This window comes from Protopterus annectens, chromosome 16.part0 (genome assembly GCF_019279795.1).
Source record: "Protopterus annectens isolate FY-2018-M chromosome 16.part0, PAN1.0, whole genome shotgun sequence".
Taxonomy (NCBI): Eukaryota; Metazoa; Chordata; order Ceratodontiformes; family Protopteridae; genus Protopterus; species Protopterus annectens.
In genome coordinates, this window is record NC_056750.1 from 333,375,111 (window position 1) to 333,391,597 (window position 16,487).

The following is a 16,487-nucleotide window of genomic DNA, read 5'->3' on the forward strand; positions in this document are numbered from 1 at the left end:
CTTAATAGCTAGATTACAGTAAAACATCACACATCAAGACAAGGCAATAGTCTACTCACTTAAGTACTGGATAGCACAAGTTGTTAAAATTTGTAGTTCTTTTAAGATTCTTCAAAAACTGCTCATGAACTCTATTCTGTAGTACATGGAATAAAGACAGACTGCTGGAGTGCTTTCACCCTTACATGGGCGTCATCAAATTTAGGGACCAACCAGGTTGGGTTCTCTGTTTAAACATAACTGAGGAGTAGGCACAGTTTGACAGGGTTCAGGGACTGGTCATTGTGTGGGTGAAATGTTAACTAGTTGATCGGAGTGTGCAGTAGTGCCTAATATGAATGACTATGGTGAACCGATGATGAAGAGTCTCATTTTATCAAACTGATTGGCATGTGCTCTAGTTTTTAACATTTGTTCAATTTACCAGAACCAGAACATCTGTTTTAACATTGTCTTTATGCAAGCAATTGCAATTTATTACTTACGGACACAGTATTTCTCAAAACCTGCCTATGTTAAAACTTAGAATTAAGATAAACCTTTATTTTTTGCAAATAACTGGTGTGCAGACAACAGGTCTCACTTCTCATACTTCTCTGTAATCTACCTTAGATTAGTTACACAGATGATGCTTCCATGCTTTAAACTGAGAATTTCCATCATCCAGTCACCACAATCACTCAACTTAAGCACACACACATGCGCGCGAGTCAGAATGAGACCATCATCCAATCACAACAATCATTCTAATCAGACAGTAGCAAATACACCTATCAGCTAGTTAACATTTCTCACACAATGACCAATCACAGAGCCCCAGAGAGCCAAGTACCACTTCCTAAATTATGTTTAAACAACAAACCTAGTCTGATGAAGCCCATGTAGAGGGCGAAAGAGCTCAGTGCTCATGTACTACACGGAATAAAGATTTGTTGCTGAACGAAATACAACCCTGGAGTAATTTTTTTACGATTCTTCCAAAAAGTATCAATTTTAATGGCTTGTGTGAGCCAGTACTTACAGCATCTCAGCGAGAGTTGTTTTCCTTTAACCTAATTACTGTTAGTCCCTAATAGCTTTTGCTTCCCAAGGCAGGCATACGGCAGGGAGCAAAGCTTATACTACAGAGGATTAATGTCTTATAAAGCTCTTGGTTAGTGCAGGTCCGTTTCTTTTCTTTTTTACAACTGTTTCTAGTTTTGTTTCTTAAATGAAAGACTATATTGTGAATTACTACTGAATCATGCAGATCACTAAATTCACAGTATTTGGTTATAATCTTCTCAATAATATAAATATTTGCACTCTCTCTGACCTTGTGTCTTCGGGAAGAAGAGAGAGAGAGACATTTCCTTTTTGCCAAGCTCAATAATTCTTTAACATCTCTAACTGCTGCTATTCTGTCTCTCTCTCTTCCCTCTTCATGAAATGCAGAGAGTTAAATACGCCCAACATTCCTTTCCCAAGGACATGGAAAAATTCAGGTTTCTTGGCTATTCCATATGCAGTGAGGAAAAATCTCTGAATACAAAGCTTTTTGTGCTATGGTACAAGAGAACGCCTTGCGGTATAAGTTTCATTACTTTTACTGGAAATTATACCTCCAAACACAAACATGAAGGCTTGTAAGAACATTCTAACAACCCAGATAATGGAGGAAGACATTCTAACCTCCAAGAGTTCACTGGACTGCCCTCTATAAGGAATGAGCACCCAAATTACATGTCTTTAATCAAGAATGAGAAAATGTAAAACTTTACAACCAATATACTATACATGCCCTACAAGAGGGAAACAAAAAAATTCAGATGCCACCACTAGTGACACTAGAAAGCTTAAGTTACTTGTGGCAGAAGGCCCCTGGTGCCATATCAGCCAGCTAATCACTTGTTTTCAGTTAATACACAACCCTCCCAACTAAATTCTACCCAAAAAAGTCTGTACAAGGACTCATGCCAGCTAACTGATACAGACTTCATGCTAGAAAAAGAAAAGTCCAAGGGGTCAGTATGAAGTCAGCCTGAAATGACATAAGTTCTCAACACCCACAATACAAAAATGTTGTTACAAAGCATCATTAAGAATATATTTTTATGAAAGCAGGAAGGACTTTAATCATTCAGGCATCTCTAACATAAAAGCAGTTCTACAAGTCTTTGGCAGAGGTCAAACATCTAGTTAATGCTGACATTTAAGCCTTAAAAATAAAAGTAGTTAAAACACATCATACACCGAGCAACAGTAATTTTAATACTCCCCCAGGTCTATGCTCAGGAGTGACAAAGCCACTGGGAATGATGCAGTAATTCAAACGATATTCATCTCTCAAGGGGCAAAGAGTTTGTTTTATAGCTAGCATTTGGACCCTTGCAAAGCTACTCACTTGCATCTCTGCCCCAGTGGTTTCCAAATATAAGGACTGACTAGACTACCTGCTGGACAAGTCACAAAACGTATGAAAAAACTTGAATCAAGTCGGAAGAGGGTTGTGGTGACTGGAGCTTACTGTAGACTGAGGATAAAGAAACGCAAAGAAGGAAAGAAAAGCTATGGAATTATAAACAATGTGTACAATAACTTAAGATTACAGTACAATACAATGAATTACCTGGACTCTGCTCTTGTTACTGTATATTCAAACCACAGGATATTTGGAATGAGGCTCGTGTCTCTGATCAAGAAAAACTCTGAAACAGGCCTGAGAAAGAGAGACATACAAGCAGTTAGCACAGACTGAATTAAACAAAATATATGAGAAATTTCCCTAAGACTGAACATATGGTTCAAGACTCAAATATTGAGTCTCATATTAGTGACTACTTTCCCTGTCTAAAGTTACTTGACCCACTTTACAAGTCCAGTGTGGTAAAACAGAGACATCATCATTAGTAGTGTCAAGAAATTAGCTGCAAGGCAAACAATATAAGATCCAGCTGTGAAGAAGCATCCAAGCTTCATGTGGTTAATTTCAAATTAGACAAAATACCCAGACAGCTAGAACCCCTACAATAGTTGCAAGCTTTATTTCTTTCTCTTTTCAGGAGCAGATGAGAGTAGCACGGAAAGATGACTTGAATAGGGAACCCTGAACATTCCACTGCCGGATTTTGTTTCCCTCTGGGAGCATGGGTGGCTGGCTATATTACTCTGTAGTCAGAAGCAGGGATGCCACCTCCAGCAACATCAAAAAAACAAAGAAAACACAACACTACTGCCATTCCTGCAGTCATCCCTCTTTCCCCAGGTGGTGTGGTGTGGGTTTTGGTGCTTCTAGGACCTACACTAATGAAGGATGAGGGTGAGCTTCCTATGGATGCACATACCACAAAATAATAAATATATACACATCTATAAATGCACATATACAACATATACTTGAATCTGTGTACATACTGAACTGCAGCATTATTAAAACAAAAGCCTAATGCTCAATAAACAAGAACAGACAATGTTTCAGAATTTATCAGACGTATATGAACAGGTAAAATCTATAATCTTATCAAACTAGGTTTGCATATTATATGTGCCTAGTAATATGAAAGTTATGTACTTACCATAGCATTACATGTTTATGATACAAGCCTATCCTCTTCCAATGGTCAGAAAAGGCAGCAGACATTTTAGCAAGAAGCTCAAATTCCTCCTGTTACTCCCAACATCTTTCCAGATTGAGTATGCCCCATGCTATTATACATCACATTCCACGTTTATAAATTTCTCATACAGGCCTCCTGCAGAATTAGCTAGGTCTCTCTGTAGTCATATCTGGATGAAGAAGGGAGGTGGGTGAGTATGTTTAGTGATAGACATGCATCATGAGGATCTAACATTGTGGTAAATACTATATCTTGCATGATACAGAACATCCATTTTAGAGTCCCCAGCTGCTAATCTTGGGTAGATTCATGACAGAATATTACAGAAGACTGTAGCTCTGAAGGTAGATGTGAACCTGCAAAAGTATTCATTGAAGCCCATGTCCCTATGGCACAATTATAAAAATTCTTAAAAACAGGCAGAATCAGCCCTTGTGGAATGTGCCCTTGGTTTGCTTGGCAAGTTATTATAGTCTTTAGTGTACAAAAGGTAACACATTCAGATAGCTATGTGAATAGCTTTGATATTTTATGACCCATTCTTGTAAAAACAAGATATAGAGAACCGGCATTCTTTAGAGCATCTCTGGGTTTATTCAAATAAAACCAGAGCTGTCTATATCCAGGAAATGCAGCCCATATTCTTTACTAGAAAGCTTTGGGAAGAATACAGGAAGACTGATATACTAATTTAAGTTTAAAAAGTACAGTTGCCCAAGTCCCACTTACTTGTAACAGCAGATGTTCATAGAACATATTGCTTTACTGGCATATGGGCAGTAGTACCCTGCTCTCCTCCCCTGTCTGTCAAAGCTTAGAACTCCTCTTACTACCTACTTTTGTGAGGGTGAAGAACCAATCACCTACCTGGCAGGACCAGGACAGCCCTTCACTCACAGACAGTACACTTTCAGTCTTCCAGTGTCCAAAAGGAACAGCATATGGATACAAGCTTTGCGGACACCTACTGTTCCAAACCAAAAACCACACAAATACATAAAAAAACTCCCACAAGCAACAATATACACTCAACAGGCAGTGTGCTCTACGAACATTTACTGTTACAGGAAAGTAGAACTTGCACAACTGTACTATGTTCAACAAATACATTGCCTTAAATGGCATATTGGTAGATTCTCAGAGCTTACCCAACCTGGATGATGAAAGATAAGAGTCCAAGTGTCCCTACAACAGTCCTTGAACAAGCCTACTCTGGATCTATAAAAAGCATCCCCGTTTGTAGTGCTTCATGAAGGTATGGAGAGAGGACAAAGCTGCTGCTTCTAGAATACTTAAGAGTCCACTCCTTTCCGATATGCCACTGAAGAGAAAAAGGCCCTGCTGGAATGTGCAGTTACCTTGTCTGGATTTGCCTTTCCATGGTGGGTGAAACAAAAAACAATACCAGAGAATAACCAAAGTGCAGTGGATTACTTGGAGATAGGCTGAGTTTTCCTTTCCTCAGAAAAGGAAATAAAAAAATAAAATTTTTGGTCTTCCTAAACGACACTGTTCTGTCAAGGTAGCACCTGAGCTGTCTATACACATACAAATTATGAGGTATCCTCTCCCTTATTCTTAGGTTCTGGAAAAAACACAAGGAGATTAACAGACTGAGGTTGAATTCAGAGACCACTTTTAACATGAAAAAGTTTAGCACATAACCCCATTCCCTGTGGAAAATCAGGTAAGGTTGTCCCACCATGAAAGCTTGCAGCTCAGAAACTCGCACTGCAGATGTCACAGCAATAAACAAAACATTTTTCCATGTTAAGAACTTGAGATCAGTGTGAGCTGGCAGTTCAAAAGGTGGCAAGGTCATTTTTTAAGAACATAATTTCGGTCCCAAAAGAAGGAATTTACTTGGGAGGGGATCTCGTATGTAATATTGCTTTAATGTGCTTTACCAAACATGAAGATGAAAGAGAAAGTTCCACTGGCAAGCAGAGATGACTGCTAAATGCACCTAAATGGATGTGTATGATAAGCCATCCTGAAGTAGCTAACAACTACTTTAAGACCAAAGGGACACAATAGCACTAAATATACAGAACCAACTGACATTGCCAACATCCTGGCAAACAGGTTCAGTGCTAACTTCACCCCCCACCCCCACCCCCTAAAGGGCCCATCTCTATACCGGAAGAATGCAAAGTTCCTGTAATCACGGCTGCACAGGTAAAAACCACACTCTCCAAAGCCAAGAACACAGCATCCATGGGACCTGACAACATACCAGGCTACATTCTACATGAACTACAGAATGAACTGGCACACCACCTAAGCACCATAGCCTCACCTCATGCTTTGTGCCCACTGAATGGTGCACAGTGACAGTTATCCCACTTCACAAAGGGGGAGCCACCACGGACCCTGGGAACTACCGCCCCATTAGCCTAACGAGCCTGGTCTGCAAGGCCATGGAACTTATAAACAAAGACATTGGTGATCTCCAAACTCTGGACCCCACCCAGTTCGGGTTTGTAAAAGGCAGATCATATCTCCTAAACCTGATTGACTTCTTTGAAGCAGTCACCAAAGCCGTAGACGAGGGTAAGGTGGTAAACACAGCCTATCTAGATCTCGCCAAGGCTTTTGACACCATCCCCCACTCTGGAATTATAGATAAACTCACTAAACTAAATATAAATCCCTATGTCACAAGATGGGTTGCCAACTGGCTCACTGACAGAACCCACACTGTGAAAGTAGCAGACGTCAGACCAGTGACAAGTGGAGTACCGCAGGGCTCAGTCCTGGGTCCTCTCCTGTTTGGTATCTACTTTTCTGAAGTACAGGCTAACACTGAGGTCTTTGGCTAACTAAGTTCGCAGAGGACTGCAAACTAGGAGCCATAATTGAAACTCCTTACGATGTGGACATCCTACAAAAGGGCCTCACTGAGACAGATGCCTGGTGTCAAAGCCATGGCCTCAAGCTCAATGCCAAAAAGTGCACTGTTATCCCCTTTGGTAAAAACTCTGTACCCATGAGCTACCACATAGGTGGTAGTCTACTTAACACCGAAAGTGTGATAAGAGACCTTGGGACACAAGTGGACAGTAGTCTCTCCTTTGATAATTATTTCGTCACAGTAGCCAGGAAATCCTTCTATGTGGCACACCTCATCACAAAAGGTTTCTCATCCAGGAAAAAAAGAGGTAATTGCTCCCCTCTACTAGTGACTCAGACCCATTACTGAGTACAACCCCCCCCCTTTGGTATGTACCTCACAAGACATCTACAACTGGAAAGGCCACAGAAATACTGCACAAAGAGGATTACCGGCCTCAACCAGTTGCCCTACGCAGACAGTCTCAAAAACCTCCAGCTTTACTCAGTCGCATATCACCTACTCAGAGGCAATCACTGCCTAGCATACAAAGCTATGTCAAACCCAGAGATGTTGGACGTGCTCCACTTAAAGAAATCCCAATCCCTCCAAGCTACACACTCTAGGTACCTAAACCTTGTCACCACAATAAACAACATGCTGGAGGAATAGATTCCTGTCCCAGAGACTTCCTATATTCTGGAACAAACTAGCTATCTATATTAAACAAAGCTCCTCATTAGCACTCAAGAAAAATCTTGATGATTGGATGGGAAATAGGAAATTCACCCCGGGGATCACCTCTGTGGCTCTGCTCGACAGGGGCACAGGAAAATAATTTTCTTGGGTGGCGAAAGCCAGGTTACCTTTTTGGTTAGACTTGTATAGGCCCTAGGGCCAACAGCCTTGTACCTACCTATGAACCTTAATGGACCCTTTGTATTCATTATGGTACCACTTAGAACACCTCAACCATTTGTAAACATAAGATACTCGAAACAAAGCACTGTTACTGCAAACTGGATTCAAAGTATTTCCTTTATTGTAAAATCCTTAAAAACAGATGATTGAGCGCTTTCTTTCCTCTCAAGCAGGGATTTCATCAGATTCTGATGAAATCCCTGCTTTAGAGGGAAGAAAGCGCTCAATCATCTGTTTTTAAGGATTTTACAATAAAGGAAATACTTCGAATCCAGTTTGCAGTAACAGTGCTTTGTTTCGAGTGTTTTGTGGACTAGTAGCACTGGTTGGCTTCTTTTTTACTTATTATTTGTAAACATAAGATGTTATGTGGTCCTATCTCGCCTACATTCCTTACTCACGGGTTTGGAGCCGAGAATCGGCTCCGACTCGGCCAAATTTCTCTAGCACTAGTAGCACTGGTTGGCTTCTTTTTTACTTATTATTTGTAAACATAAGATGTTATGTGGTCCTATCTCGCCTACATTCCTTACTCACGGGTTTGGAGCCGAGAATCGGTTCAGACTCGGCCAAATTTCTCTAGCACGAAGTCTCTAATTGGCTGGGCTAAACCAGTATCCCAAGATGCACCTCGCCCTAGCCCCAGATCTCTTTTGCCGCTCGTAGAGTTAGGACGTGGTCTCGCTTGGCTGTGGCTAAGTACCCTTTTCAAATACTTTAAGTATTTTGGCAGTCTGTTATTTTGCAAAAGCTATTTTAATAGCTAGTTTCTCTTTGTCTAAGTTTTGTTGAGAGTGTTAGTGAGATTAGCTATTTGTGTCAGGTTTGATTTTTAGTAGTACTTTGGAGAGCAGAGGCAGAGAGGGGAAGGAATAGACTGATAGGTTTTTCCAGCTGAAGGACAGAGCATCCACTTTCCAGGTTTGTTTGTGGGGAGTCCTTGTGCAAAATATGTCCAATTGGTAGTTCCGGGAAGAGGCAAACAGGTCTATATCTGGGATCCCCCATTTGCTTGTCAACATGCTGAAAATTCCTGGTTCCAGTTTCCACTCGTGTGGTTACATGAGGTTTCTGCTTAGTCCGTCTGCCAGTGTATTTAAATTTTCCTGGCAGGAATTGAGCTTGTAGGTGTACTTGGTAGCTCAAGGCTGTGTTCCACAATGCCATGGCTTGTCTGCAGAGAGGGTAAGAATGTGTACCCCCCCTGCTTGTTTATGTACCACATAACAGTGGTGTTGTCAGTCTTTACCATTAGTTGTCCTGGAAGAATGTGGTCCTTGAAGGCTGTCAGAGCATTCTGTACAGCTAACATTTATTTTTGATCGATATGCAGGTGCATTTGACTTGGGTTCCATTTGCCCTGAAGCACTTCCCTTCCAGGTGAGCCCCCCCCCCCCATGCATAGTCTGATGCGTCTGTTAGGGTTTGGGCGGCAGGGGGTGGTGTGAAAGGTAGTCCCTTGTTTTGGTGGCAGGCCTCTTGCCCACCAAAGGAACTCTAGGCATAGGCAAGGTATGGTGGGAAGTCTTACTTCTAGATCCTGAGAATGTTGACACCATAGGCTTTTTAGATACCACTGTAGTTTCCTAATATGCAGTCTTGCATATGGAATTAGAAGAATGCAGGAGGCCATGAACCCCAAGGCCTGCAGTATTTGTCTTGCAGATAGCAGGGTTTTTGTGGCCACTTGTTTGAAGTAGGTTGTCAAATAAATTTGTTTCTCTGGCATGAGGTAGGCCATCTGGGAAGTTGTATTCAAGCTTGCTCCCAGGAATATAATTTGTTGACAGGGTACCAGGTGTGATTTCTTTTCATTTATGGTGTACCCCAGACAAGTTAGAACTCTTTGTACAAAGGCCAGATGATTCAAATGTATGTCCTGGCTTTCTGCCTGAATTACACAATTGTCCAGGTATGGGTATATTTGAATATTTCTTTGCCTGCAAAATGCAATAACTGGAGCTAGACACTTTGTGAATACCCTGGGCACAGTAGATAAGCCAAAGGCCAGTGCAGATAATTGACAGCGTGTGTAGCCTGCTTTGAAGCGCAGGTATCTTCTGCAAGCTTCCCTGATTGGGATGTGCAGGTATGCTTCTTTTAAATCTAGTGTTGCCAGCCAGGCATCTTTGCCTAGCATAGGAAGTAATTGGTGAAGAGTCAGCATCTTGAATTTTGGAATCTTCAAAAAGGTGTTTAGTGTAGACAGGTCCAGGATAGGACGCCATGAATTGTCTTTTCTGGGTACCAGGAAAAGTCTCTAGTAGAAACCTTGTCCCTTTTCCTCTTCTGGTACCAGTTGAATAGCCCCAATGCTTGAGAGACCGTACTTGTTTTGGGGCCTCTGCCCACTGATTTGGGGTAAGGTCCGGCTACCCGCTTGGTGTTGGCAATGTGTGGAAGTGAAATCTGTATCCCTGGGACACTATTTAAAACTCATTTGTCCTGGGTAATGAGTTCCCAGTTCTTTGCATGAAGAGTAATCTTCCCCCCAAAGGGGAAGTCAGTTGATAAGTGCTTGAAAATTTTAAAAGGAAGTAATTGAGACAGTTTCCATGGGGGTGGGGGGAGTCTTATTAATCCCAGATTTGGAAGTGGAGCCCCCCCCCCGACAGCTTAGTCCTGTGTATCCAGAGACTGAAACCTGGGTTTTTTGTTGTGTCTGGGTTTGGCTGGAGAAGAACTGGAAGGGGCTGGAAAGGACCAGTTCTTAGAGGGCCAGTGCCTACTAAATCTAGGAGGCTGAACTTGTAAGAAATCTTTAACAGTCTGCATAGATTTAGCTTTATCTTCCATCTTTTTAAGAACTTCCTCAGCCTTGTTGCCAAACAGGTGGTCCTGATTTAAGGGAGCATCCAACAATTTAGCTTTAACATGATCAGGAAAAGATTGTTCCTTAAGCCAAGCATGCCTCCTGGAGCACAGACCCAGTAACAGCGGCCCTGCAAGAGGCCTCTTGTTGTTGCGTCGTTCAGCTTTTCCCGGTTAGGGGTCGCCACAGCGGAACTCCGGTCTGCTAATGATTGGCAGTAGATTTTTACGTGCCGACTTGCCGGGCCTGACGCACAACCTTCAACAAAGGAATGCCCATTCATGCATGTCGCCACACAGAAGACGCTCTGAGAATCGAACGGGACATCTTACTGTGAGGCGACAATGCTACCGCAGCATCACCACAGCAGTTATCCCTGCAAGAGGCCTCTAATGAATCAAAACCACATTACAAAGTATGTTTTCCAACTTGTTCAGCTGAATGCATTAATTCCTGTAATTCTTTATTTTCCACACAGTCAGGAATCATCATTTTCTGTTTAAGCAATCCAGTAACATGTTGCTGATACTTTAACATATGAAACTGGCAGTTTAAAGCCCTAATGTCCAAGGTTGCAGAAGTGTATACCTTCTTACCCCATCTATCCAGCGCCCTGGAGTCTCTATCAGAAGGGGTAGGATTTTTAGCAGTAGAAGCCTTAATGCCCTTGGGCCCCTGTGAAATAGTCTCTGGATCCGCAACAGGATTTTTAAAAAGGAACTTGTGTGACTCGAGGACCCTGTAGCATCTTGTCTGTTTTTCTGGGAGCATGAGGCAAGGAATTGGGCCGAACTAGATTCCGAAAAAGCACCATCAACAATGTCTAGTACAGGAGGAATAGCTAAACGCCTATGCTGAGGTAGGAGTAAGAAATCCCTAAGCATATTTTTTGAACTAGAAAAATCCTGGCTTTCCCAGTGGAAATGCTCCCTTAGAGTATGTAGGGTTTTCCCCAAAAGAAAAATCTTCTGGAGGTGAAGCAGAGGGAATGGAGTACTCTGCATCAGAATCCTCATAAGTAGATAAGGGCAAATCTAGATCATCAGAAGAATCAGAAAAAAACAGAATCCTGGTCAGAAGATTCATAAATCACTTCAGTCCAAGGCCTCTTAGAAAGGGCGGGGGGGGGGTTGGCTTCCCCTGATTACAGTTATTAGATATTCAGCCACTCTCATTTTTTTGGGCGTAGAGGCCTGAACATGTGACCTGGGCGTTGTATTTTAGGCATTGTTCGAGATTTAGGCCTAAGAGAAGAAGGAGGCATCAGTTTAATATGCAAGTCCATAGGCCTGAATACACCCTCAGAAGACTGTGCCTGCACAGCGGCTCCGGACCCATCCAAGGTAGAGACATCCGCAGGTTCCATAGTTGAAGCATCTCGTGGCATAACGGACTCCGAATGGGTCTCAGTAGAGGCCTGCGAATCAGAAGTAGTGGGTATCAGGGGTTGCAAAAGCGCCTCACTGAGTACCGGTGAACTGGCATAGGAGAAGTGTCACTGGCAGTTTTGGACCTCGGCGGCCTGTCTCTGTCTTTATCTTTGCGTTTTTTCGGAATTCCGGTAGTCGGATGGCTAACCAACATTTCTGGATAATTAAACAGAGAACCAAAATATTTAGAAGCGAAAATGTACAGACAATGGATAGTGCGCTGATTAAATAAAGCACAAAACCGACAGCAAGGTACGTCGTGGTCAGGGCCTAGGCAAGCAATACAGTACAAATGAAAATCTTTATGAGGTATTTGCTTTCCACAAGTAATCAATTATTAACTTTTACTGACATTGGTAAGGAGCAAGAAAAAAAGTTTCCTCAACGGGGTACTTCGCTTTAGTTAAAGACTTCGGTTCTGAAACTCGAAAACGAAAATTTCAGGAGTCGGCCGACCGGCACTTGCGAACTGCTTCTGCTACCACACGGCAAGAAAGACTGATGTAATGGCGTCGGCTGCATGTTTTATACCCCTGATGACCTGACGTCATGGAAGAAGGGACAGCAAACGACGCAGGACCCAAGACTTTGATAATCAGGCCGAATGAGGGCTGCCTGCAAGCAGATAACCCAAAACCCAAATGTAATGACAGCAACAGTGAAACACGAAGAACATCCACAGACTCCATCAACCCAAGAATTTTTGGGAATTCACTCACCTGGGCAACATTCCTCTTGGAAACTCCAGAAACACCATCTGAAAGGACAAGACTTTGCCTTCTGGCAGAAAGTATAGTTGTGTACACTTACCATAAATGTAGATGTATTCTCTGTTGCAGTCATCACACTTGGGGTTATCTGCCTGCAGGTAGCCCTAAGTCGGTCCGAATACCAGAGTCTTGAGATTTCTGCACTGGATGCTGTCGCCTCTTCCATGACGTCAGGTCGTCGGGGCATAAAACATGTAGCGGACGCCATTACATCAGTTTTTCTTGCCCCACATGTCAGGAGCCTCCCAAACAGGAAGTTATTATATGGTGTGGAACACCACCAGTAAAAAGTAAATACCACTGCCATTAAAAATGGCCATAAAGAGGATAGGTAGAAAGGATAGAGAAAACCAGGGGGCTGGAGGGAGGGAAACCAGGACTGCAACAGTATGAATATACTCGAATATCTACATTTATGGTAAGTGTTCACAGCTGTACTATGTTCTTCGTGTTTCACTGCTGCAATCACACTTTGGTTGATTCACAAAGCTGAGGAAAGTTACCAGTGTTGGCGAGGCCAGTCTGATGCAATCAGTATCATCCTTCGTTTGTCCTGTTTGATCTTTAGGAGTACTTTGAAGAGGAGAGGCAGAGGAGGAAAGGCACAAACTAATAGGTAGAGACAGCCGCAGGTTCCACAGTTGAAGCATCTTGCGGCATACTGGACTCTGAATGGGTCTCAGTAGAGGCCTGCGAATCTGAAGTAGTGGGTATCAGGGGCTGCGAAAGCAACTCACTGAGCTTAGAAGCATTGTCGGCAGCTTTGGACCTAGGCGGCCTGTCTCTGTCTATCTGTGCTTTTTTTCGGAATGTTAGTAGTCGGATGGCTTACCGAAGACTTATCTGGATAATTGACCTGAGTACCAAAATATTTAGAAGCGTAAATATGCCGATGATGAATAGTCCATTGTTTAAATAAGGCACAAAAACAGCGAGGTGCGTCATGGTCTGGGCCCAGGCAAGGAATACAGTACAAATGAAAATCTTTAGGAGGTATTTGCTTTCCACAAGAAATACAATTATTGACTTTTACTGACATTGGTTAAGAGCAAGAAAAAGTTTCCCCAACGGGGTACTTAGCTTTAGTTGAAGACATCGGTTCTGAAACTCAAAAACAAAAATTTCAGGAGTCAGCCGACTGGCACTTGCGAACTGCTTCTGCTTCGGGCACCGCACGGCAAGAAAGACTAATATAATGGCATTGGCTGCATGCTTTATACCCCTGACTACCTGACGTCATGGAAGATGCGACAACAACCGACACAGGACCCAAGACTTTGATAATCAGGACGACTGAGGGCTACTGCAAAAAGATAACCCAAATGTGATGACTGCAACAGTGAAACACGAAGAACATGGGTGGAGGCAGTCAAGAAGTGTTAGGGCTGCCTAGCAGGCCTTGTAAGACTGCTGTAGCAAATCCAGCTCTGGAGTTAGAAAAAAATAGGTAAGTGGTAATGCTTGGTGAAGGTGTGTAGAGAACTCCAGGTTGCAGCTTCCAGAATGTCCCTGGTAGGGACTCCCCTGAGAAATGCTGTAGAGGTGGAAGTAGCCCTAGTGGAATGTGTCCCGATCCTCTGTTGGGTAGGTTTTCCATGGTGCTTGTAGCAGAAATGGATGCAGTGTGCTATCCATTTGGAAATGGTTTGCTTTGAAATGGCCTTGCCCTATGCTCCTGTAGAGAAGCTAACCAGCAGCCGGTCAGATATTCTGAAAGGTTTAGTCCTGTCAAGGTAGAACCTGAGCTGTCTGTGCATGCCCAAGGAGTGCAGGATCCTTTCCCCTTTATTCTGAGGATTAGGGTAGAAGGTTGGCAAATGGATGGATTGGTTTAGAGCCACACTGGACACCACACCTTAGGCATAAATGATGGGTTAGTCCTGAAGGAACCCTGTCAGCATGGAAAATAATGAAGGGTTCCACAGCCATTAGTGCCTGCAACTCCGACACTCTTCTCGTTGAAGTTATGGCTAGAAGCAAGGCTGTTTTCCAAGAGAGGAATTTTAACACTGCTGAAGCAGTCTGTTCTAAAAGGGGAAGGGTGAGCTTTTCCAGTACAAAATTAAGGTCCCATGCAGGGGTGGGAGCTCTCCTGGGGGGCTTTAAGTTGTTAGCCCCTCAGGAACTATTTGATGAGAGGGTGAGAAAATAGAGGTGGGCTCAGTATTACAATGAGCTGAGATGGCAGAGGCATGAATCTTAATGGAGGAAAAGGATAGGCCTCTGTGGAGTAGCTCTGCTAGGTAATCAAGGATTTGAGGTAAGGAGGGCACTCCTGTGTCCTTTCCTTGAGAAAGACTCCAAGACCAATACCTTTTCCACTTTTCAGCATAGGATTTCCTAGTACTAGGCCTTCTGGCCTCAAGAATGACATCCGGCACCTGTTTGCTGAGGGTTGCTGGTGGTGTATTCAGGGGATAAGCCAGGCTGCAAGGTTGAGGGTTTGCAACTGTAGATGCAAGATCTGACCCTCCTGCTGAGACAGCAGGGAAGGTGTCTGATGGAGGTGGCACTGTTGTCAGACTGAGTAGGAGTGGGTACCAGTGCTGGCATGGCCAGTTTGGAGCAATAAGAATTGCCCCTGGCCTGTCCTGTTTGATCTTGAGTAGTACTTTTTAGAGGAGGGTCAGAGGGGGAAAGGCATAAATTGAGAGGTTTTCCTATGCGACGGATAGGGCAGCCACCTTCCAGGCCCTGCTGTGAGGGTTCCTGGTGCAGAATTTGCTCAACTGGTGGTTCGCGGGGGAGGCAGAGGTCCACATCTTGTGTCCTCCCCACCTCTGGATTAGAAGTTTGAAGGAGCTGGGCTCCATTTTCCACTTGTGTGGGTCCAGTAGATTTCTGCTTAAGTCGTCTGCTAGTGAACTTTGTTTGCCTGGCAGGAATTGAGCTTGTAGGTGCACTTGGTTGCTCAAGGCTGTTTTCCACAGGGCCATGGCTAACCTGCAGAGTGGGTAAGAATGGGTTCCCCCCTACTTGTTTATGTACCACATAACTGTGGTGGTGTCTGTTTTTATCAGCAGCTGTCCTGGAAAGATTAGGTATTTGAAGGCTGTTAGAGCATTCTGTACAGCTAGCATCTCTTTTGGATTGATATGCAGGAGAATTTGTCCTAGGCTCCACTTGCCCTGAATGCATTTGCGTCTGTTGTCAGGGTTTAGGTGGCGAGGGGTTGAGTGAAAGGCAGACCCTTGTTGTGGTTGCATGCTTCTGCCCACCAAAGGAACTCTGCCGTTGGACAAGGTGCGATAGGAATCACTGTTTCCAGGTCCTGAGTGTTGACACCAAAGACTTTTTAAGTACCACTAATGTTTCCTCATATGCAGTCTTGCATATGGAATTAGCAGAATGCATGAGGCCATGAACCCTAGGGCTTGCAGTATTTTCCTTGCAGATAGCTGGGTTTTGGTGGCTATTAGTTTGAAGCAGTTGGTCAAATAGACTTGTTTTTCTGGAGTGAGAAATGCCATTTGGGAAGTTGTATTCAAGCTTGCTCCCAGGAATACAATTTTTTGACTGGGCACCAGTTGTGACTTCTTTTTGTTGATGGTGTACCCCAATGAAGTTAGGAGTCTTTTTACAAATGCCAGGTGCTGAAGTATTCCTGACTGTCCGCAAGAATCAGGCAATCATCCAAGTATAGGAAAATGTGGATATTTCTCTGCCTGCAGTGTGCAATGGCTGGAGCCAGGCACTTTGTGAATACTCTGGGCAAAGTAGACAAGCCAAAGGGAAGTGCAGAAAACTGACAGTGCATACAGCCTGCCCTGAAACGTAAATATTTCCTGCAAGACTCCCTTATGGGATGTACAGATAAGCTTCTTTTAAGTCTAGGGTGACTAACCAGGCATCCTTGGCTAATTGATAGATCCAGGATTGGGCGCAAGAGCCCTCTTTTCTGGGCACTAGGAACAGTCTTTAGTAGAAATCCTGTCCTCTTTGTTCTACTGGAACAGGTTGAATATAGCCCTGATATTGAGCAGGGAAAGTACTTGCTTTTGAGTCTTTGCCCACTGGTTTGGAGGAAGGTCTGGAAACCCGCTTGGGATTGGTAGTGAATGGAAGTCGAATCTGTATCCTTGGGCTACAATGGTTAAAACCCATTGGTCCTGAGTAATGGACATC

General features: G+C 43.4%; 1 protein-coding gene across 1 annotated transcript in view; it reads right to left on the minus strand.

Annotated features, from left to right (window-relative positions):
• Window positions 1-16,487, minus strand: part of DOLPP1 (dolichyldiphosphatase 1) — a gene marked incomplete in the record, with an annotated part of 1,057,587 nt that overhangs the window by 99,253 nt on the left and 941,847 nt on the right. The window contains 1 exon segment of the mRNA XM_044058255.1: window positions 2,609-2,698. Coding sequence (XP_043914190.1) covers window positions 2,609-2,698 — 90 coding nt within the window.